Raw genomic sequence first — 25,541 nt, 5'->3', positions numbered from 1 at the left:
TGATGTTATTCATGTTCTGCTTACATCGTTTTCCCTCGTACCTCCCTTCAACTTCCTAAACGTTCCCTTGACTCCTGCATCGTCCTTGTTTGAGTTATTCAGAGAGCTCTTTGCCTCCTATCCCTGCTCCCAGATCTCAGTCAAGTTAAGTTGCTTCATCTATGGATAATTCCAAAGTGTTAAGATAATCATGGAACTTAGGACTTAATTTATTCTGACCAGGAATGACCACATGATCCACAAACTTAGGTAGTAACTCTTTAAAAAGCCTCAGAATTAACTTCCAAAAATTGTTAATATTCGGCCCTCCAAAAAGCTAAAAGAATATTCACCTGCCCAACTGATTCCTACAGTGGTAGTCATGTACCAGCAAAAAAAGAAACTGAATCTGCTTGGGACAGCTATTCCATGACTTTGAAACAACACTGAAGCAACACAAAAATTCAAAGGAGCAGTCATCCTCTCAGGGCTGGTATCCATTAACAGAGTAAAGAAAACCAGTGGCACATTATTGAAATGTGGGTTCCAAAGCTGGATTCCTCATGGGAAACACTATTTGTATTGGGTTTACATGGCAAGGTTTTGGTAGTAGAGGGGCTGTAAGGGTGTCCTCTCTGAGGAGAGGCCAGAGGCTGCCCTGTGCTGGACACAGCTGTTTCCAGTTGGCTCCAACTGACCCACTGCTGGCCAAAGCTGAGCCCAGCAGCCAAGCTGGTGGCCCCTCTGGGAAAACACATCTAAGAAGGGGAAAATACTAGACAGTAGAGCAGAGTGAGAGGAAAGTGAGAAACATCCCTGTAGACACCAAGCACAGAGAAGGAGGAGGTGCTGCTCCAGCCAATGGAGCAGACATCCCCCCCCCAGCCTGTTAAGAGGGCCATGCTAGAGCAGATAACCACACTCAGCCCATGGAGGACCCCACACCAGAACAAGTGGATATTTTCTGAAGGAAGCTGCAGCCTACAGAGATCCCACATGCTGAAGCAGGTTCTTCTGCCAGGAACTACAGCCCATGGAGTAGATCCATGCTACAACAGGAACAAAGTGTGAGGAGGAAGCAGCAGCAGAGAAGAGGTGTTATAGACTGATGGCAACTCCCTATTCCCTATCCCCACTGTGCCACTCCAGAGTCAGGACTAAAGGAGTGAAGATGAGCCTGGGGAAGAGCGGGTTAGGGGTAGGAAAGTGTTTTAATGGTCTTTGTTTTTTACCATTCAAATCAATTTTAATTGGCAATTTTCCTCAACTCTGTTTTGCCCACGATGGTAACTGGTAAGTGATTGCCCTGTCTATCTCAACGCACACATCTTTCCATCTTATTTCCTCCTCCATCCTGTTGACAGGGAGTGAGAGCAGCTGGGTGGGCATTTGGCAGCCAGCCACATCAACCCACTATTGCATGACATCTCTGTTCACACAGGTATCAACCTTCAAAATGGAGCACTTCATTTTCTTACATTACTCACCTTAGACATCTCTTCAGTTGGTTCACAACTGTTTTCAAGTACCCCATGAAAAACTGATGCAATATTCCCAACTTACCATTGTTGAGTAGACGTCCATGTTTCACAGCCTATAGTCTTGTTCACATACTGAGCAAATATAACTATGTGCTCTGGAGTTTTTCTTCCCTAAACAGTTTTTATTTCTATCCCTAGAGTATACCACATTTCTCTTGCTGCTGAGAGTATCAGATGAAAGTCTGAGAAACCATAATAAAAAAAAGGAGAAGCAGTAGATTTGCTATCTACAGGAAAGGTTACATTTTGTAGAAAGAAGTTAGACTAGTTTGACATTACTTGACAACCCCATGCTGACCATTACTCATTTCCTTGGGATCTTCCAGATGTGTTGCTTTTGACTAATTGAAAAATTAACAGCTTCATCTGAGTTTGATTTAGCTTTGAGTAAAACAATTGTTCTCAAAATTTACTTTATTCCATATCAAAGAAAGCTTACTCTTCAGAGAAACAAAGTTTTGGCTTTGTTTAACAACAATTCACATGCTAATAGATAATTAGCAGTAACAACATAATTAAAGCAAGAATATAAGAGGACACTATGCAAAGACAATATGTTTATAAAAGTCTGAATGTAGACACTAAGTTAACACTGTAAAAGACCTCCAAGACTAAGTGCTATTCCTGAGCATGTTATTCTGTTCTGTCAGTCCCAGTAAGAGTCTGCAACTCCCATAAACCTGTCCATCCCAAACACAAAGCAGAAATAGCATTCTCCGTATCTTGTACTTGCCTCACAACAAATGGAACTTCTCTTGAAGTCTGAGAAATGGCCACATTCTTGAACAATAATATACAAGTTGCACTAAAGACAGAAGTGTTGTAAAGCAATAAGCAAAGCTCCAAGATATTTTCTGTACTTCTACATTGATCAGAAGTATTATATATGGATATTTAAAGATCCTTTTTCATGAAAGCCACTAATTGAACGATTGACAAGTTATGTATGTGCAAAGACAACTCAAATGCTATTAAAGTAACAGTAACACAGTCCTGCAAGAGTTAAGATGTTATTAAGTGATGGACATTATCACCTTCACAGGACAGCTGAAGGAAAAGTGAAAGTAAACAAGTTTTGTAACATGCTTCATAGCACAATCCTATTGTAAGTGAAAATCCATCAGGAAAAATTATCCATCTGCAACTCCCCTTTAGTCTGCGATTCTTAAGTCAACAATTCACAGTGACTGTCACAGTTACTGAGAAAATAAAAAGCATTCAAACCACAAGAACAAAGAGACACTGGAATACCATCCTGACCATAAGTGATAATCTGTAAGTAACTAATGATATTGTACATTATCCTATGAGAACACAATGAACTGTTAAAGTCCTACAGACAATAGATAAGGCCAAAGCATTTCTCAAATTTAAGGTTAGTGTGAAGAGTTAAAGGAACTACACAAGCTATTTTGAATCAAAGGAAGCATCCAAACTGTTAAAGTGAATAGTTAGGGATATTTGTCCTTTAAATGAAAGGGCTAAGTCTAGATTTCTAACATATCATAGAAAGATAACTCCACTAAGAATTTCACACTGAAAGCTTTTGTTCAACTGCAATTTCAGCCCATTTCCGTTGGTACTCAGCATTAACAGTAGCAATGACATTAGAGGAAATTGCTTATAGCCCCCCCCTCAGCCTTCCAAAGTGCAGCCTACAGTTTAAAGTAATGCTAAAATTTCTTCCTACATCTAGTTGGCAAAAAATACTTTATATGGCAATACTGTTCCATTGAAGTACTGGTTTTTAAAACCAGGTATCTACTAAAATCAAAGTCCTAAGATCAAAAAGAGACCAAGATCAAAGCTTTGCCCCAGTACTAGTCTCCTTTGCACTGGTTAAGTATAAAGACGTAAGTTCTGTGCAGCTAGCTTACTATTGATCAGGTAATCACTTGGCAAGATGCTCATTCCAAATGCATATATTCTCAAAGTATCTCTCACTTCTGCTGGCTACATGTATTTTACATTAACCTAAGCTACTCTTAATCATATTTTAGGCAAATAGAAGGTTTTTCAAGAGCTCAAACAGAGCTTGCTATAGGGCTGTCACTGTGTAGCATAATAGTAATTAAAAAAAATAAGCAGTTGATATTCAGGATGGTAATTGATAAGCTTGACCTATGATGTATATGGGAAGAAGAATGCTGAAAGTTATTCCAATTTGAGTCTCAAAAAGTGAGAAAGAGTTTTACCTTTAGAGGTCGGATAGCTTCACAGAACTTTGTCCACCAGCTTTTCTCAATAGACTCCAGATGCCTCTCTCTTCTTCGAAGTGTCCTTAGTCTATCTTCTAGTTGTTGTACAGTCCGTCTATCCCTGGATGACAGAGGCCGACCATCTCTGCACTGGTTACCAAAAAATAGTGTAAGAGATCAAGGGACATTGAATCAAGAAAATAGACTTGACATCTAGTTTAATGAGTTACAACAACTCTAAAGACTTTGTAGTATATAATTCACAGTGTTTCTATGCATAGCAAGAGGATGAAGTGCAAAAGTCACAAGCTGCAACAAGAGGAATTCCTATTAGGTGGTAGAAAACACTCTTCACAATGGGGATGTTCAAAAATTTTAACAGGGTGGGCAGTCTCCATGGCTAGAAACGCTTAAAATGCTCAGATGTGATCTGAATAACCTGATCTAACCTGAAAGGGGTCCTTGCTTTGTGTAGAGGGTTGAACCTGACAACTTTCAGAGGTCCTTTCCAATCAAATTTCATGACTAGGCCAATATATTAAGCTTGGCATCTGTATTTTCTTTCCAGCATTCCACTACAGATACTCAGCTATGTTTCTTGCACTTGCAAGAGCAAGATGACTTGCTGTTCCAAAAATTAACCTTACAGAAATCCAAACAAGAGGCATCGTTACCCCAACAATTAGTTGAGTGTACCAGATAATTGTTTGTTTGATGATTATGTTCAATAATGTACTTCAATTCTGAGCCTCTAAATACTGAGCAGGTGCCATTGCACTGTTGTAAATTGAGTAGCACATTCTTAAGTCCCAGTTATACGCTAATAAGCAAAAGCAACAAAATAGGCATTAGGTAGCTGAACCAAAATTGTTTCTAACATTGATGCTACTGTATAACAAACTGATTCTTAGATTAAAAAACAGATTCTTGTAGTTTTAGTACATCTCCTACTATATATTTTTAAGTTTTGAAATTCCCTATTCAATTTTTTTTCCTCTTATTTTAAAAAGAGCCTTCCTGCAAATAGTGAAACACTTCACACCTGTTAAAGTTAAGTGAATCTATTTTAAATAAATATCTCTAAAAAGGTTACAAGGCTAAGACCAAATTCTAAGCACATTTAACACTTAAATTGGAGATCACAATGTACTTCTAACAGGAACACATATTCTCCATACCCTGTATAGCAGCTCAGTGACTTGAAAAAGACTTTCTGAAAATAGTCCAAGCTCCCAAGCTGCAAGTCCAAGCTTTGATTATTCAAGACTAATGAAATAAAGCTACCAGGTGTACTAACAGCAGAAGACCATACTACATACTGGATCTTTTCATTAGATTAAGTAGTATACTTCCATACTTCTAGTTTTCACTGTACCTTACTCTCAGTAACACTCGGTTACATTTGCATGAAGTTGTGAAGAAAGTGAAGAACTAAGATTCCAACTACAGACTGAGGCAGAATCTTGACCACAATCCATAAACCAAGGAAAATTAGTTTATACTAATGGTCACACTAAGATATAGACATAATTTAAAGACTTTCTGCTTTTTGATCCTATTTGTTAACTAGATTGACCAACAAGACCAGTTGCTTGCAAACTCTCATAATCCAACATACTCTTCTGTAATAAGTAACACTCCATTTTTCAGGGGTTTCTCGTTTTTCTCATGTCGATTTCAGTAATATAGATGCCTTTGTTGTTGTAGTACTCTGTACAAAACTGAAACTTTACAATTTAAACTGGGGGAGACTACTTTTTACTTTTCATTATGCAACAAGATTTCTAGAACACTGAAGGTGCGCACAGTGTGTAGAGGTAGCCAAGTATCAAGGGAAGACTGTTGGAACTGTTTCAACACTGCTGAAAGTCTACTATCACAGAGCACACAACAGCACAGATGGACTGCCAGGATGAGAGTGATGCATCTTAATGCCCCTTCCCCCAACTCAGGGCTGTGAAAACACTGGTCAAACCATTATCTGAAATGGGCTGGGAAAACAGTGGGAGATTATCCCTAGCATCTTGTATGTAGAGCAGAAATCTTATTGTCCTTCGGCCTGTGCTGTTATGTTGTTAAAAGTGTCCTGCTTACATTAGGCAGAGCATTTCAGTGAGCTGCAAAGCCATCATGAGTTTACAAATGGTGTTAACATCCTAGGGATGTTCAGGATTCAGAACAGAGATTTCAATATGTATGCTTTTCATAAACAAATTATTTATAACAGCAAGGTACATTAATTGGGAAGCAAGAATATCTGGGGCTGTTATTTATTCATAAAGATGATTAACAGTTTGATGAATCTAACTCATGACAGCTCCATGTGGCAAGTATTCAGTGTTGATACCTACATTGAGTAAGTATCAACAAGTTGGATGCCATATCTGGTAGGAGACTAAGTGAGGTTAATATTCTTAACTTCTACAAAGTATCTCTTCCATATATCCAAGCAGGACTGGAGAAGTTTGAGTTTAGCTCGTCAGCAACATTATTAGCTAGACATAAATAACTACTGCTGCAGGACTGATAAAGAAAAACCTGATCGCTAATATGCAGGTGACCACATTTGTTTCCAAATAACTCAAATAACTGCAAGCTAGTCACTTCTGACTTGCTATTCTTTCTGGAACAAAAACTCTACAGCATGACCGTAAACTAGTAAGCAAGCAAGAAAAAAAAATTCATTAAGAAAGTGAGAACAGTGAAGACCATACCTTTGATTTAATCCTTAATAAATGTTGCTCCACTTCTTCAATATCTTCAGTGTTCTCTAAACGTTCGTAAGTTGCACTGGTAGTTCCCTTAATCAAGTTTAGAGGCAAAGCTGACATACCATAAGCCTAGAATAAAAAGGAAACATACATACTCAAATTTTCTGCGATACATTTTCATCTGATAAGGCTGCTGTATGTTGTAGCTATAAGGTATCACTGCTGAGTTTTTTTCCCACCCTCCTTCTACAGATTCTTACTAAGGCAATCAATTATTTTCCTTTTTTGAGCAAAACATAACAAACATGCTATGCAGATTCCACCGTCCTGCATTGTTCCAATGGTACTTAAGTGTCTCACTATCACCAAGACAATAGAGGCTTCATATAAGCATAGCCCACTGAAGATTTATCAAGCTAGCCCTTGGGGTTTTTTTGTCAAATCATCTAGCTTCCCAGAACCTTCACTTTTCCACTTTAGATCGTAATCAAAACATTGTGTAATACAGGAATTTCTAAATATTGCACTTAAATAGTTTTAGAAGCAAAGTATACATAATTTCTTTGTAGCCAGGAGTCTTCAACTAACTTTTAAAATGAAATTATGTAGAAAGTACCAGATGTATTAAAAAAATTCTGCAGTAAAAAGACACAGCAGAAGCTAGGTGAACACCTAAACTCAGTTACATTCCAATACCGCTTAGACACCCATTCACATTCATAAGTTTTGTTGGCATTTACTCCTAGTTATAAATCCTATACCATTCAAAGTGTTTGCCAGCTTCTACATCAACACTATGCCCAGATTTTTCCAATGCAAAGTCTGTAAGCTTTCCACTAACATAAGAAGAAACAGCTATTTGAGGCGAGGTAAACAAGAAGAAAATGTCACTATTTCCTTCCTGCTCCTCTATGAGTCTTACAGATCTAGGCCAAGGTCAGAAATTTCTCCAAGCAGTTTAGAGACATTAGCCATAGGCTTTTTATTTGTTTTCCTGTGGGTGGGAGGCTGTTGGTGATAGGTTGTTCTTGGTGCCGAACTGAGCAGGAATGTTTCTTTTCTTTCTCTTAATCACAATTAACACAGGCAGTTTTACTAGAGTGCTTGATATCTGAACATTCGCTAACTTCAGAAATGAGCAGTTTTCTAGATTTTTCACAGGAATACCACTCCCTCCTTCAAGCACAGTTTTACATTTCATACTGAGAATAGATTTAACACAAATGCTAGTGTGTTACAAATGTCACTATACATGCTGTCGGATCACATGAGCTTTCTGTACACAAGACTTGATTTGACCTGCTTAAGAACCTACTCAGACATACTGATGTCTCATGCATTGTACTCAAAGCAAGACACTGTCCATTTTTGTGTACTTTTCAACATGCCATATACCCTGCCACCAACACCCATTTCTAAGCCCCTTTAAAAAAGGGGTCTTATTTACTATTTTTATAGCTCGAAACCACATTAACTATTTAAATTAATAACCATTTCAATATAAATATCTGACACTGCGCCCACAAACTTCAGTCTCACTCTGCAAGTGACAATATTCCATGATTTCAAGAAACATTCCTCCAAGTAATAGGCTACGAAAGCATGAAACAAAAGTTTAGCAGTCTGACAGCCTTGTTCACTTACTGTGTGTCGTGGTTTAACCCCAGTCAGCAACTAAGCATCACGCAGCTGCTTCCCCCTCCCCCTCCCAGTGGGGTGAGGAGGAGGAAAGGGGAAAAAAAAAGTAAAACTCGTGGGTTGAGATAAGAACAGTTTAATAACTAAAGTCAAATATAATACTAACAATAGTAATAATGAAATATAATAATAATAGTAATGAAAAGGAATATAACAAAAAAAGGAAGGGGGGAGAAAAAAAAAAAAAAAAAAAACAGTGATGCACAATGCAATTGCTCACCACCCGCTGACCGATGCCCAGTTAGTTCCCAAGCCGCAATCCATGCCTCCCAGCCAACTCCCCCCTGTTTATATACTGGGCATGACGTTCCATGGTATGGAATACCCTTTGGCTAGTTCAGGTCAGCTGCCCTGGCTATGCTCCCTCCCAGCTTCTTGCACACCTCCTTGCTGGCAGAGCATGGGAAACTGAAAAGTCCTTGGCTTAAGATAAGTGCTACTTAGCAACAACTAAAACATCAGAGTGTTATCAACATTATTCTCACACTAAATCCAAAACACAGCACTGTACCAGCTACTAAGAAGAGAGTTAACTCTCTCCCAGCTGAAACGAGGACACTGTGGAATTAGGTTTCTTATGTTCAAAGTGACAATTACCAGTAAATTGTTGGAACAGTGTCAGTTAAGTTCAACAAGCAGACAGCATATGTGCCTCTCAACAGGCTTCAAACCCAAGGAAACAGTGGTACCTGTTAAAACACTTTAAAGTATTTAAGTAAGGGTAGGAGAAAAGTATTTTCCTTCAAATATTTCTTGAAGTATATATTAGCAAAGAACACATTCAGCTATATCTTTGGCAACTTGCACTACATGACTTTTTTGCATAGCTATAAAGTATTAGAATTGGTTTTACCATAGACTCCTAAAGAATAAGGTAGGCTGTTAGCTATCTGCTCAGCATTTCAGGACTTCACAGCCGACAGCCTCATTTGTCACCCAAAAATACAGCTAAAAAGAAGTATTTGCAGCACTGTTTACAGACCATTCCAAATAAACTTAAACTCCATTTTTTTAGCTACAAAAGGTAACTGGCAATTTCAGTCCCTATGTTAGAGCTTTTTGCTCTAAAAGCTACACAAGGGAAAGACATCTCTTATCACAGGCTAGTGATGGCAACGAAATCTCATGCTTTCCAAGACATTCTAGAAGTTCTGGTTTGAACACAGCTATACAACCACAGAAAGGCCTACCTACAAGATTAAGTATTTTAGGTAAGGAAAAGAATTTAACTTAGGCTAGACTTTACAACTCTGCCCATAAATGTGGCTCAGTTCTCCCTTTAGAGTATCTCCTTTGAGAGCATTAAGCTGCTTTGCTATCTACAGGAGCTAAAAAGTAGTCTCCCCCAATCCTCCTCTTCTCTAGGCTGAAGAAAGAATTGCAATTCCTTCAACCCTTCTTTATGGGTTGCTTTCTCCAACTGTCTAATCACTTTCACAAGCCTCCACTGTAGCCTCTACAGTTTTCCAGTTTCTTAAACTGGGGGACCAAAACCAGACACAGTATTCCCAGGTGTAGCTCTGGAAGTGCCAAGTACAGTGGAATAACCACGTCCCTTGATATACTGTCTATGCTCTTGCTGATGCAAGCCCAGGACACTGTTTGCCCTTCTGCTGCAGGGCATATTGCTGGCTCATGCTCAGCTTGCTGTCCACTAGGACTTCCAGGTCCTTTTCAGCAGAGCCATCTCCCAGCCAGTCAGATCCCAGCATGAACTATTGCTTGGAATTAATCCATTCCAAGACCAGGCCTTAACATCTGCTAAACCTGATGCCGTTCTTGTTGGCCCAATCTTCCCACCTGTCAATGTCTCTATGGTGGCTCTTCATTCTGTTGTATCTACTTCTCCCAATTTGATGTCATTCTCAAACTATATGACTACATACTCAACCCATCATCCAGATCATTTATGAAGACTGAGTAGTATGGGGCCCATATTGACCCTGAAGAGCTCACTCAGGTCTGGCTGCTAGTAACATAACTCCAGAGTTTAGGTGAAAGTATAAGCCATCCAATTTCATAACTAGAATGCAGACTGCAATCTAATCAAGGTCCCTCTGTGGAACCCAAAACATTACCAGCCAGAGCTAAAGCCATTCAGTATGTAGAAACACATAAATAATGAGAGATTGCTATGACAATAGGCCTACACAATTTTACAAATCTAAGCTTAGAAGCAATTAGATTTCACCATTAAGCAGAGGCTCCCACCTGTTCTTCAAACAGCTATCATCAACTAACATATATCAAGTATTTACTCAACAGAAATAGTTAAGGAATAAAATTCAGAGTTCTTAATCTTCTAAATCGAAGTTTCTACAAAGCAAACTGCAACTCTTAAAGTGATGCATTGTTTTGCTGTTTTTGCAGATGTGAATTACATACTTGAACATCAAGCTTGCTCTAGCGATAAAGGCAGTCTAAGTTGCTTCCTTGAATACAAAAGATGCTAATAGTGAGATGATTATGCAAGTAAGCCTCCCATCATCAGTGGGGGAAAAGCCACACTGGTCCTTCAAGACATCAATATATAGAATGAAGGACAGAAAGATGAGTCATCTCATGTGATGTGCCACAGGTCTGAACAGAAGCTGTATTAGCTCAGTTTCAGGGGTGCATTTCCCTTCAGGCTGGAGGTAGAAGTTCAAGGCTGCCCAGAATGAAGTTTTAACACTTGCACTAACCCAGGGGATTAAGTTATTCATGGGCTATTATTTTGGGCATCTGCAACTCAACAAGCAAGCAATGTATTGAAGATAGCACAGGAAAACCAAAGCTCTACACTAAAGCCAAGAGAGGGCTCAGTCCTGAAACAAATTGTTGGTTCAAAGTTTGGAATATGAATGAAACCAGATCAGAAGTGCCTTTCAAGTAGTTAAGACAACTTAGTTCATATACATGAATTTTGATAAAACAAGTAATTAAGTCTTGACATATTTATACCATTGAAACAACAGTTTCTAGGACTTATTTTTAGACAACCTTTGCCTAGAAGTGTTAAGTCAGATAAGAGGCACTGCACTGAAGAGTAAAAACAGTCATCCAAATGTAACAGGCAATTACAGCATACATGGGTTTTTTCCACATAGGTTCTTGAAAGTGAACTAAATCTAGTACTAAACACTAACTGTTCAGGCTGGTATCTGATAATACGTGCTGCAAGGTTATGTCTTTAAAGTCTCAGGCTGCTATCTCTGCTGTTACTGAATGCCTGATCAGCTTCACTGAAACCCCATTTTACAGTAGGAAAAAAAAAAAAAATCTAAATTTATAGTTAAACCAACTTATTTTAGAGAAGATTCCCCTCTCTTGAATCCCCACAAGTGATCCATTTAAGAGATCACCCCCATCAGTTAGCTTAAGGGCTGGAAAGACAAACCCTAAGAGCTCACTACCTAGTAAGTACAAGTTAGAGGCATCATCTGTGAGCAGCTGTTTCATTCCCATTTGAGAGTCTGCCCACAGGCAATACAGATAATATCTCTAGATGGATGAAGTTCACATTTATACTTCATAGTTTTCTTGAAGTAGGTGGCCTTCTACTCTAAAGGAGAAGAGAAAAAAACCAGAACTTAAGCAAAGCAACAAAAAACCCAGCTTACCTATCCTATAAAAAGAACAGTCTAAACAAAGCTCTTACGACTTCTTCCTTATTTGTTATTCACAGAAGTAGTAGCTAGGCCTGAGACAGGAATTTGCAAAGAAATCTGTCATCAGTAAAGCAGGAGCCTGTAACTCACATGAAAGCAACAATTAGTTCAATACAGTTTATGCAGTATCAGTAGGCATTGAAGAACAGTGAGAAGCATACACTAGCTGTTCTCTCAGCATGCCATTGAACCCAAATATACTCTGTGCTCCAGAGAGAGCAGTAAAATACCTCAATAGCGATTACGTGAGCATTGCTTCCAGCTTACTTAATCTTCACTCTCCTGTGTCCCTTTCCTTCCCATCCTGTCTGCAGCAGATCCAGCTATTCTCCCATCATTCCACAGTTAAGATTTAGAAGGAACAGTTGCTGTTCTGATCCTTTGGTCTCTTGCAGACTCAGCATCTTACAACACTTTAGACTTGCCAAACTCACATAGCCCATGGCTAGACAAGGGAATAGTCTTTCTTATTAGTTGCCCGGTATGTTAATAGTCACTTATAAGCAGAAGACAGAAAACAAGTGAAGTTGAGCCAAGTTGTAAAATTGCATTTTACAGAAGTTGCAGCAAGCAACTACGTCAGGGATAAACCCTTGAGTATTAAAAAGATCCAGAAAGGTTTTCCACTGGGAACCTTAACAACTAGTTTAACATTTTTAAATTGCACAAGCTACCAAAGAGTTCGACTGAAGAGGGTGTATTACTAAGGTTGGAACACCTAATAATCAACCAGATCAGCCATAAGCACACAGATCAGTCATGAGGAGCACAGAAAAAACACACTGAAATTAATATAGCAAACATGTTTAGAAAAAGAGTTAAATGAGTTAAAGCTAACTTTGAACACCTACTGCAAAAAGCCTGAAGCCACCAGGCATTACAGTTTAACTAGAAGTTGATTATGTTTCACTTTCTACATCTGCTATGTTCAGCTAATAAGATATGGTCTAATGATTAACTTGTGGTCCAAACAGGATAATCTCCCCTTGTTAGAGATCAAACAGAACAGGTAAGTTTTTTCTGGTCAGTTTGGTACACAACCAGCACTGTAATTGAAGGTAGTTTACCAGCTTTTTCTGGTTAAAGATATTTAAGAATTAAACTTGTGATTTCAAGAAGTTATCAGAAAGTACTTGTGTAGCATAGCAGAAAGACTCCCCATTCCATTTATTTTTAGAGGTCCATATATCAAGCTGATGTGGCTTTTAAGTGCTACCACTGATGTGTTTTAAAAGGTGTATATATAATCTTGTGCAAAAAGTGTAGAAATTAATACTGAACCATTTCTTGCATAGCACTGCCCTCTAGTGAAGTCACATGAAACAGCCAAATAAAAAAGATAGAGAAATCTTATTATATCACTGTATAAAGGCATAAGAAGAAGTGCTCACAACTTTGAATATCTGTATATTTAAATTCCTATTCTCTTACAACAGCTTGTTTCAAGACCTCACCTGAAAGTGTGACAATGAAAGACAAAATGTTCAATTCTACTAACTAGACTGTGATCAAAAATGCATCTATTCAAGCTAAAAACAGCTAAACTCTAATTTAGGATATGCAGTGCTTTAAAGAAATACAAGTCAAGTACGAGTTAGTTTGTTTCAATATGAATGTCCCACAAAAACCCCTCCATTTCAAGAATATTTTGGTATAGAAGAGATTTTCTGCATTCATAGCCTAATTAGGTTTTTATTTGAATTATGTTAAGCATGAGGGAAGTCACATTATGATACCTTTTATCCCTCATAGAAATTGATAATAGTTCAGTTGCCTATACTGAACACTATTTCATATGGATACAACACATCTTTGTCAGCATTGCTTCTGATTGAGCAGGTAAGCTAGTCCAATTAAGTAGTCTCAAGTGTGGTGCGCTTTCGTATGTCACACCAATACAGGCAATACTTCTGACCTTGTGTAAGAGGAACTAGGACTCCACCTTTCTTGAAACTGTACCTTTCTTCTCTGTGCACCTAGAATGCACAGTTTTCTTGAAAAGTAATCTGACTCTACAAGTAATAGCCATCTACTTTCTCACATTAAAGAAATCTGTCTCCCATCTCTGGCTATCTACACATACTACGATTCTAAAGATAAAAATTGAAATTCAAGAATCTTATTTCCAGAACACCATTAAGCACGGCAAACAGTGACAGTGGTTCACACATCCTCCCTAAATTGTGAAGAGTAGAGGAGAGAGCCACCTAAATGCATCTGAAGATGGCAGACCATCTCATGGACAGTTGGGGTTGTTTTTTTGGTTTTTTTGAAAAGCTCATGTCATACAGCTTGGAAAATCATTCAATATGTTAACTAATAAAAATCTCAGTTATTTAATGGGAAGTTTTAGTATCCAATCTTCAGTTGCTATAAGAGCACATAAATTTTTGACTAACATTGCTACAAAAAAATCTCAAAGCATGGAACAGACTGACCAAACTGAACTGGTATGTTCAGTATGGCATTTCCTGAGCCATCTTGTGTACAAGATGAACAGTGCATTGAGTACTTGTTATCCATTTCTCTAACATTCATCACTACAGTATCTTGCTACACATTCACCTTCATTTTTCATATTAATGTTTTCTCTCCACCATACAGATTCAAAGATTGTCTCACTTATTTGTCAATGTTTCAGTGGACAAAAAAATGCGGTCAAGGTTTGTAAGATGCAAGTATGACAGCCTCTACACTACAGTTTTTCTCCTACACACAGTGAACTTGTGCTTGCTGGACATATCATCTGTAAAAAGCTAACTCTGACTCAGCTGTAATACTGAACATAACTGTTTTGCCCAGTTACCATCTTCTGCATTGCTCCATCAGGCTTAGAAGAGTATTAACAACTAAACAAAAGATTAACCTCCTTTCAAGCTGCAACTCTAAAGTCTCAAAGTACAAAACTACCATTGATCCAGCAGTTTAATATCTACAGTTCTCCAAGAGTCTAGTAGGAATCGGGCTGTTAAAACAAAGAACACTCAAATTGGTTTGCTATTTCAGTTATTTACTGCTTCATGTAGAAGTGAACATAATCAAATAACTACAATTCTTTTATATTTAAGAATTGACATTGAAGTGATTAAGTGGTAATGACAATGAATGCTACTAACTTCTGGATTTCTCAATAACTGTTTGATGTCTACTTAAAAGAAAATCAGTAGTAAATGAATGCTTTTAAGGTTAGACAGATAAGAGGTTTTAAACCTTTTTGGCTGTTAATAAAAATAAGTAAACTACAAGAAAAGTAAATCATACTCTGGACAAAAATTAGGTGTGAAAGTCATTAAATTTGTCAGTAGACAAACTGAGCTTTGCAACATCTCTTTCAGGGTGGAGGAAAAAGTATCACTTTACAGTTTCATAAGAAATCAAATAATGCTTATTAAATGTTTTGGAAAAATTACAGAGCCAATTATAATCATCCTTCAAGGACATGCTAAATGAGATGCAGAAGATCACTCAAAAATTAATCTGCCTATCATTGTGTGAGTAATACATTATTCTGCCCTGAATTCAAATAGCAATCTGGAGCTGACAACAACTATTGTATTAATACCTAAGGCAACATAAAACCATTTCAATGCAAAAACACATTAATGAAAGAATAGATGCAAACTACATCATCTGTGAAACTGTTTCAAACAAAGCATGGCAGTCCTATTTTATCATTTTCTTGTTATATTCCACATTTATAGACATGGAAAGCTGTCGGTATAAATCATCAAGGTCATGGATTTGCAGAGCCCCCCTGAGGATCACTTGTTCACATTTCTTATAAAACAACTTTAAATATGAAGTACTGTACTTCAGTGTTATGCGTTACGTAACGCCAAAAAAGTAGACTTTGTGTTATTAAAGCTTTAAAACAGAAAAACAGCTACCAATTCGAGATTATGTTGAAAATCAAGCCATACCAAGAAATAAGTTTAAACCATGTTACTCATTTAAACATTGCATGTACTTGAGAAAAATGACATCTATGTTTATGCTCTTGTCAGTAATAACGTATCTATCATGAACATATGTAGACTTCATCTACACTTTTGATAAAACCACTATTTTATTATATCCCCTTAAAAAGTTCAAAATTTAGAATATACATCTTCCCTAGTTGCATCTTTCTCTGCTCTTCGCAGTCTTCCAAAGTGTCAATGTCAAGAAAAGACTAGACTATTCTTCAGTGTATTCAGCAAGGAAATGCAACATGAAGTGTGAGTTTTAGTATCATATTCTAGAAGACCGTACTAATAAGGATCAGCTCAAAGTTAGTCACAAAAAACATAACTGCAGCTTCCGCAGTTAAAAAAATACTTTTATATTTTTACATCCATTTGCAGAAGCATGCAAGTTTGCTTCTTGTAGAACCAAGTTTTTAACATTACAAAATGATGGAAAAAGTAATTTGTATTGCTTAGATTAAGAGTAAGTATTAAATGTTTGGTTTGTTTTCTTTTTTCCCAGAACAGCATATTATCCCCTCCACTTACACAAGGAGCTTCTGAAAATGGCCACCTATCAAACTATTTAGAAGTTATTACTATCCTCTGACACAGAATAGTCTTGCAAGAGTTAGTAGTTACTAAAACATGGAACTACTTACTTCTCTGAAGATACTGCATACTGTTTTTCAACAAAGTGCCCACTGCACTTTTTTGAACATTAGCTGTACTGAAGTGAATAAATAATAGTAAGAATCTCTAATAAATCATTTTCTCACAAAATAACAGCTGTGATGGAACAAAAAGCTGTCCAACATGAGTTAAATCAGGTTGTAACAGTAAAGCCAGTATTGTGGAATTAAATTAATCCAATAAAGAACCAATCTTATTGTCAATCACTGTCCCCTCAAGCTTTTCATAGGCTATAGCCAAGCTTAAACAGAGAGGACATCTCACACCATGAGGTACAACACAGTAAAGTGCCACCCATTGATACCACTGCTAAATCCTGCAGGTCCACATAGTGGACAGACTGCAGAACTCCTGGGGTTGGAAGAGACCTCTGGAGGTCCTCTGGTCCAACACCTCTGCTCAAGCAGGGTCACCTAGAGTGGCTTGCCCAGGACTCTGTCCATATGGCTCTTGAATATCTCCAAGGAGCAAGACTCTACAACCTCCCTGGGCAAACTGTGCCAGTGATCAGTCACCCTCACAGTGAAAAAGTTTCCTGATGTCCAGAGGGAACCTCCTGTGTTTCAGTTTGTGCCTTTTGCCCCTGGTCCCATCACTGGGCACCACTGAAAAAAGCCTGGCTCCATACTCATTGCACTCTCCCTTCAGATATTTGTACACATTGGTAAGATTTCCACTGAGCCTTCCTCTTCTCTAGGCTAAACAGTGCTAGCTCTCAGCCTTTCCTCATAGGAGGAAAGTCCCTTAATCATCTTTGTGGCCCTACACTGGGCCCCTTCCTGTATCTCTCTTGTACTGAGGAACCCAGAACTGGACACAGCACTTCAAGTGTGGCCTCACCACAGCTGAGTAGAGGGGAAGGATCACCTCCAACAATCTCCTGGCAATACTCCTCCTAACGCAGCTCAGGATACCATTAGCCTTCTTTGCAGCAAGGATACATTGCTGGCTCATGGTTAACTTGGTGTCCACCAGAACCCCCAGGTCCTTCTCTTCAAAGCTGCTTTCCTGCTGGGCGGTTCCCTGCATATATTGGTGCCTGGGTTTGTTCCTCCCCAGCTGCAGGACTTTGCACTTCCCCTTGCTGAACTTCATGAGGTTCCTCTCAGCTCATTTCTCCAGCCTGTTGAGGTCCCTCTGGATGGCAGCACAACTCTCTGGAGTATCAGCCACTCCTCCCAGTTTTGTGTCACCTGCAGGCTTGCTGAGGGTACACTCTGCCCCATCACCCTGATCATTAATGAAGATGTTGAACAGGACTGGACCCAGTATTGACCCCTGGCATATACCACTAGTGACTGGCCTCCAATTAGACATCATGCCACTGAATGCCATTCTCTGTCTGCTCATCCAGCCCATATTTCATAAGCTTCTCTACAAGGATCTTATGGGAGACCCTCAGTGTGGGCTAGGCTTGACTTCCCAATGGGAATTTAGAAAATGCACATCACTGACAAGAGATGTTAGCATGTTATAACAGTACAGTAGTGCGTCAAGAGCTGAAGGCTGAAGTGGAAAGCATTACTCTAGAAACTGTTTAGTTCAGAAGCGTTCTTCAGAATACAACTTTTGAAGCTTCAAGAGTTAAGTGCTATGCATATCTGTCCATAAACTTGCTTTCAGAATTTTGATTTACTTTTAAAAAAAATGGTACTGTAGCAATATGAGTAAGGTATACAAATAGTACTCACCTAAACTGTTGTATACTCATTTCAAACAAATCGTGCTGTTAAAAACAACAGTATTCTGCTTTACCACACATCTAATTGATTTTTTTTTTTTGGTCCTAACCTGTAAGTTTGCTACACTCCATAAAAAGTTTTAAGTGTTTGGAAAATTTAGACAATGCAGTTCTGTGCCCACCTCCTAATAAAACAAGTACTTTAGGAAGAAAAACTGCTCATTGGAATAGCTATAGTAAAAAAACAGAAACAAAGCTAATAGAACAAAAGTTTATAGGATAAATATAAGAAGCAATTTGAGAATTTACTGTTATGGACTTTTTAATAAGGTGAGAGACTTGTCAAATACAACTAAGATGTCTGTTCTAGCTTATCCTTATACACTATCTTCAAAATGTTTAGCCTCATGCTAGACACCTTTCACCTCTCTGCAATCAAGTGTTAGAGAAGCTCTGTTTTTCCTATAGAAGGCTAACACTACCGAAAAAGGTTCAGACTCGAGAACCACACAGCCCACAGCCAGACACTGTTATAGGTCCAGAGAAGTCACAGTTGCCACATTCTGCAGGACTGTCCCAAATGTCATCACATGGAAAACTAAACAGAACAAGCCACATTTATTTTCCAATTCAAGTGTGGAGTTAAGATCTTCTCTAAACACTCCTTTTACTCCTCCTCAGTCATCTTCCTTGCATCTCATTTCAAATTCTCATTTGAATGACATGATGTTAAGAAACACCATAAAATATTTAATTTGCTCCTTTATTCAAATATGAGCTGTTGACTCCTGAAGATATTTCATAGCAAGCATAAAACTTAAATTCAAATCTAATTCTTACAATAACTCTTGCTTTTAACCAAGAGCATCTGCAAAAACATATACCATCTTCTGTATTAAGTCATCACTGAAAGCAGTTTTGAGGAAGCCCTGACCTTCCCTGGGATAAGCAACTTTTACATTAACTTCTTAAGCTGGTAATTTCTATGTTAGTACCCTCCCAGTGATTTACCTTTAGGAATGAGATGCTTTCACATTCAGTATGCATTACTAATGCCTCCCCAAATTCATAACTAGTATTTCACAGAAATTGAGGAACTCAGTAATTTTTCATACCAAATAAGTTTTATTTCTTTAGCATCTTTGGCTTTAACGGTGTATTTCATGCTACCCCATTCAGAAGCTGGGAAGAAGCTCACAACTCAGTGAAATTCTGCATTTTTCCTCAAACTACAAGAAAAGCTCTTCTCGGTAGCTATCACTAGAGTCAAATTTAGTGAACCAATTTTGATGTTAGAAGCCATAGAAAATGAAAACCAGCAAGCTAATATGACGACAACCACATCGAACTGTAGTGTTATCTACCTTTCTATCATACTCAGTAACACAAGTCCTCAGTTGTCAGCAATTCCAGTCCAGCACAATGCTTCAATTTATGTTGTCCCCTATGTGCCCCCTCCCCCTCAAAAAAGCCCAAACATACCAAACATTGCAATATTGTGTGGTCTGATAAGGAGCCTGTTCTTTATTGCATGAATAGCTCACCATGTACTTCAGAGTAATATATAAATCAACCTGGGCCTTAAGAGAGCCCCAGAACACTGGATCGATGCTGATGGTACTCCTTAAAAAATAGATTTTAACTAGATTAGTCATTGGGGTAAATTTGTTAGTTCCATAATTTAAACTGTAGCCATTTACAATCTAAAGAACACCATTCCCCTGCATCCCTCCTCCTGTGGAAGCACGAGGATATGCTTTCATAGAGAAAGCCTAGGAGCGTACACATGCAGAAGTGAGCTTTTGTTCTCAGTATCTACTCAAATTCAAGGCTGCCTGCTGCCATTGCCAAAGCCTCTTTTCCCCAAGTTATCACATTGTATGAAGAAGTGCAATTTTAGAACAGCCATAATCTAATTCTTCACACTGAAGGCCACGCAAAGCAGTACTGTTAACATACATTTGACTAATTGTAGAATGGATAAATTGTACTCCAAGCAACTTAAATAGAATCACTCGATTCATCTGTTTCACAGTACTCTTCCACAAATAAAATTTTAAGATGAAATCAGTCAACTGCAGTCAGTGCAGGCACAGCATTCCTATTTACTTTGTGTTAAAGTAGTAGGCATTCAATGTAAAACCATTCTTAATTAGGTATGAAAGTATTTGCTAACATATAACTTATTACAATACAACCTTCATTAGACATTCTTTTAGAATAGATTTTTTTTCTTTAGAGTAAAAACATGAATATGAGTATACAGAAGACCAGATACACCTGTTCTTAGCTTCCCTTTAACAATACAGTTGCAACACTGGAAATGGAACAGACAGGATATTCAAAAGTCAGCAGAACATCAAAAAAATTCAGTTATGTCTGTACTACAAATCCTCAACTCAACTAGTATAAACCAAAGATCTGAGATCACCTCTGTTCAGAGACAAGGGAACTCAGATACCACACATTGTGTACCCATCTATTCTCTCTACCCTTTTTTCCAATCATCTGCTAAGCATTTGCGGAAAATTTTGAAGTAGGTGTTTGTTCTTGTGTTCACCCTTATATAAAGGTATTCTCTTTTTGTGCTTAAAAAAGATCTACCACTGATTATCAAACAGTGGTTTGATGACTAAGCACAAAGGCCTCCCACCTTTAGAAACTGGGACAAACAATTTGATAGGCATGCAGAAGGCTGGCTGAAAAAATCAGGATCCTAACTACTTACTTGTCAGATGTCTAAAGTCAGAGGCAAGCGTTACAGACAATGCCTCACAGACTTGCCTGTGCACTAATGTCTTTGTCTTATCTAGAGGTGATTTTTTTTTTTTTATGCAAGACTAACACAGCAAAAAATCCAAAACAAAGAAGTGGGAAGTTACCAAAAGAAAAACAGTTACTCCTTCCAGAATCATGCTTCTGCTTCTCCTCCTCCCAAGTGGAAGGAGTGGAGTAATTCAAACTGGTAGAGACTGAGAGGCTATACTCTGGGCCAATCTCTCCCTGAGGCTTAGGGAAGTGTGACAGCCCAGGAACTTTTCACTACTGAAGTAACTTTTGCATTAAGTTGTACCACTGGGAAAAGCCCACAATATAAACGGGAATGCAGGTACATGGCATCCACGTGCTGTCAAGGCCACACTTGCAATTCACTCTTCAGACCACAACGACAGCACTGCTCATGCTGTCATGCTGTTACAACTAGAAATTGCTTACCTATTGCTGATCATCACTGGCAGTGGCCAAAGTGCTATGAAAGCACTAGAGCATAAAAAAAAAAAATCTATTCCTGCTCCAACTTTGAGAACACAGACCTTCTAATAAGTGGTTTTCACTGTCCATGACACATTTGTACCTCAGTCCACCCATGTATCAAAGCCAGCTCACTGTTTCAGCATAAGATTCTATGATCACCTGCAAACAATGACAAAAAACACCCTCATATCAAAGGTGGACAACAGCCACCTCCTGTGTGAGCTCATCTCTAGAAATTCTGTGAAATAGCTCCTCCATTTCTCCCACCCTGCCTTAACACCTACTGTAAGACAGAAGGGATAGTTTCAGAAGGATCAAATACAGCAGTTAAAAACAAAGTAAATCGTAACTCCATGCTCCAGGCATTTGCATGGACAGCTCAGTTGAAGTTTTCAAAGCAACAAATCAGCCTAAAATCTTAGTAATTAAGGCATTCAGAGAAGACCATTTTAGTTCCCATGCTTGATGTTTCACCTCATTTACCACCCAGTATTTGTACAACTCCTAAATACAGTAAGACTAATACAACAACACTGAGGACAGAGGTATTGTCTTCATCTGAGAAACTATGCAGACAACACAGCATACTGAAGTTACTGAACATTAAATGGAAGTCACATATTTCCAGGTTCAGCTAGTTTTGAGGACAGAAGCATATTGTGATACTCTGCTGAATGGCACCTACAACCAATCTGTGCTCAAAAATAAACAGGGAAATAACATCAGAAGAAGGGAATACTAGCAGTAAGTTAAAAAACTTCCAAATGCTACTGTTTTAAACACTGTTTACATTTCAGTCAGCAATAAATTTGTGCAAATAAAACAATCTTGCATTTTAGATGCTTATAGATGTTTACTAACAGTTATAAAAACCATACTTGGGTAGCTGTTTGAAAAAATAAAACCACTGAGGATATTCTCGCAGCTAATGAGTTTGTTCTTAATGTTAGTCTGACAGAGGTTAAAAAACACTACATGTGCTCTGCAGTAATGTAATTGAACAAGAGATTAATCTTTCCTTCCATAATTAAGGGAAACCATTTTAAAAGCTGACATGTTATTACAGGCTAAGCGAAGGTCTGGATCTTTTTTGACCAGAACATGATCTAGATGTCAGCAATATAGCCCGAATGATTTAGTGACCCATGTCAGTCAGAAAAGGCTTAAAGTAATAAAATTTATGATTTAGGTCAAGTTAAAGCACTTAGTCAATGGGGCTGAGAGCAATTCAGCTCACCTGAGATACCTACTAGCTGATCCACCAAATTGCTCTCCTACCTACTGCACAGAGCCTGATGACCACCAAGCTGTCAGTGTTCTGACACTTATATCTAAGAAGCTGTACTGAATTGCCTCCCATAATCCTGCTGTAAGTTACACCAGCTGAAGTCACTACTATAAAGAGACAGAAAATCATTAGCTGTGCTTGTTACTCAATTTAGATTTGTTTAAGAGTCTAAAGGTAGTATTTAACTGGGTAAGGGGGTAAGTACCTGCTATGACTAAAACACTCTTCCCTCTTTCTTACATCCTTGTTCTACGATAATTTTATCCATTTATCCTTTGCCTGACAACAAGCTACCACAAAACATCTCCTTGGCTAGCAAAGCTTCAAAATAACTTATTGCATAAGCTGTTGTACAGAGCCACTTAGAATTCACTAGCAAAGCTACATGAGAACAACTTTACTATGTTAGAGCCAGGCTGCAATGGAAGAGAAAGTTATTTTAGCAAGGACATGACTTAAAGATTAAAACCTATCAGGAAAACACTGACTTCTCAGAAGTTTTAAAGCTTTGTCTGCCGTTATCTTAAGCTTTAAAGCTTCATCTTCGTTGCAAAATTTTACCTTGATGACAAGTTAACATGTAGCATTACAAACAGGCTGATTATTCAAATGACTGAAGAAACAGAACAGATTGGAAAAGCAAGTGACCACATGAACATCAAACATTGGCCAAAGCTAGTAAGTTAAAATGGTTCCTCTGCTTTGCACATAGAAGCAGGAGTCAAGCAGTTGAACTAACATAGCCTTAATCATATGATTTACAATCAATTACAGAATGAACACTTCTGAATCCTCCTAAGCTACAGAAAGAACTGCAGTAGTTTAGTTGCATGCCTAGGACTAACAAGAATATTCGCGAGGCTTTAGAAAACAAGCCTCTGAACAGTTTCAAACTGTATTTGCTTTTAACTTTTTAGCTATTCTTGATTTAAGGCACACATCACAGAAGATGCTGCAGATTCTTCACACCTAAAACTGAATCCTGACATGCATAGATATTTACTCTTACTCAAATTCTAGAAATACAGAACTGTGAATCAATGCTCTGTTAAAGACACTGCTTTTCCATTTATTGAAGGAAGAACAGCCTTTTACAAAGACAGTTATGATAGAGAACATTTTGCATACTTCTTTACAAATCAAGTTATTCTGGCAGACTTTTCATTGTAAAGCTCTGTAGAGATAAAAACTTCAAAGTTGTAGGAAAGGTTATATTCAGTACTATAGACTGACCAGACCAAGTCTAGGTTATGCCATAGTTCAATGAATAAAAAAAGCAATATTTAGTTCTTCACTGCTAGATGGAGAAAGACAGAGGCTTAAAAACAGAAGGAGCCAGTGAATATGTGTTACAAGCCGTAAGGAATAATGTGAACTCCCCTTGCACAAACGTACTGAAATTAAAAGTCTGATCTGTGCTCAAGTCTGAAACAGTGGTTCTTAAACTTGCAGTAAAAAAGTTACTCCTCTCATTCCAAGAACTTAGAAGTAGTGTTTCAAACCACGAAAATCCAGAGCTAGAAGACACTGTTGAAGCTATTTAGCATGATGACAGTTTTCCATACAGGTAAAGCCTATGATAACTGCAAGTATCATAAATGTAAAGAGCTGAAACATATGCATAAGAACTTACTGTGTAAGTGATAGCTGCCAACATTCCAATCACAGTCAAGGAACTAATGGAAAATGAAAGAGCAGTCAAGCCATCTGCAAAAAAAAAAAAAAAAAAAGCCTGTTGAAAATTCCTACAGTAGAGGTATAAGAACATTTCTTCCTGAATTGGTTTCCTGAAGATATTTAAGTTCATTAGATTGAAGAAAAAAAAAAATGAGACATAGTTACCAGCCATAACAACTCGGATGAAAAAGTCACCTAGCATAGCTTTTTGTCAGTAGTAGATACTCCTCTAATACTGCAAGAAGCAGGACAGCCATCTCACCTTTGCTACAAGTTCACAGATGTTGCAGTCAGTCAAATAGTTGAATAGCCACTAATCAACTTACTCCCATAGCTGTCTAATGCCTCTTCAAGACTTATTTCTGGCCTCCACAGTGTGTCATGGTAATTTTCACCATTTACACATGCTTTCTGGATGGTTCATCTTTGTTTTGTTTGTTATCACCTGATTTCTCATAATAAAACACTATCCAGAGAATCAGGCAAGCATGGATCCTCCAAACAACCAAACAAGCCAGACTGCAGGCCTCAGCTTCACTCAGACCGTACACATCCAGATGTACAAACCTGAAAAAGGTCAGGGCACTAAGGAGTTACTGTAGCCTTACTATCACTCTAGAAATGAACAGCGATAGTGGAAGAAAAGCATTACTAAACTCATCCCCAAAGGCATCCAACTCCCTGAATCCTCCTGCATAATTTTTCACAACAGCCCTGTCCCTAACCTCACCATGCAGGACACAACATGGCAAGCTCTTTTGGTTAAATAGTAGCATGGAAACTTATAGTAGCTATTATAGAAATTAAGCAATCAATTTCATGTTTGCACCCAGTCATAATAACTGAGCTACTACTTAGTGTTCTCACCCATGTCTTCCCCTCTAGTTAATTCAAGAATTTAGAGCACAGTAACTTTTATTCCTACTCACACAGAATTATTAGCCAGTTTCCATTCATTAGATGGTTTCCATTCTTTTTTCCTGAACATAGTGTCAAGCATTCACAAACTGAGAAATCCTGTTACAGTTATCCTCTATGAGAAGCTGCATCTTTCTTCTGATCAACCCTACAGGCCTCCTTCCAAAAATACCAAAAAATAGAATAGCACAACCAAACCCAACTTCACAGCTCAAATCTTTCCTCGGCTATTTTTGCTAGATAATACCAAACAACTGTCCCAAAGCTAACAGCAATATGTACATAAGTTTCAAATACTACAGCGATGT

The 25,541-nt window shown here is 38.1% G+C and overlaps 1 protein-coding gene across 1 annotated transcript in view; it reads right to left on the bottom strand.

The window, feature by feature from the left end:
• The window catches only part of LMBRD1 (LMBR1 domain containing 1), an 86,317-nt gene that overhangs the window by 28,587 nt on the left and 32,189 nt on the right, over positions 1-25,541 (bottom strand). The window contains exons 7-9 of the mRNA XM_050893833.1: positions 24,272-24,345; positions 6,433-6,558; positions 3,716-3,868 (exon numbers count right to left, since the gene is read on the bottom strand). Of these exons, the coding sequence (XP_050749790.1) occupies positions 3,716-3,868; positions 6,433-6,558; positions 24,272-24,345 (353 nt within the window). The remainder of the gene's footprint in view (positions 1-3,715; positions 3,869-6,432; positions 6,559-24,271; positions 24,346-25,541) is intronic.

Source organism: Gymnogyps californianus, chromosome 3, assembly GCF_018139145.2.
Source record: "Gymnogyps californianus isolate 813 chromosome 3, ASM1813914v2, whole genome shotgun sequence".
NCBI lineage: Eukaryota > Metazoa > Chordata > Aves > Accipitriformes > Cathartidae > Gymnogyps > Gymnogyps californianus.
Note: the sequence above shows the minus strand (reverse complement) of the source record. Positions and strands in the feature narration are given on the sequence as shown.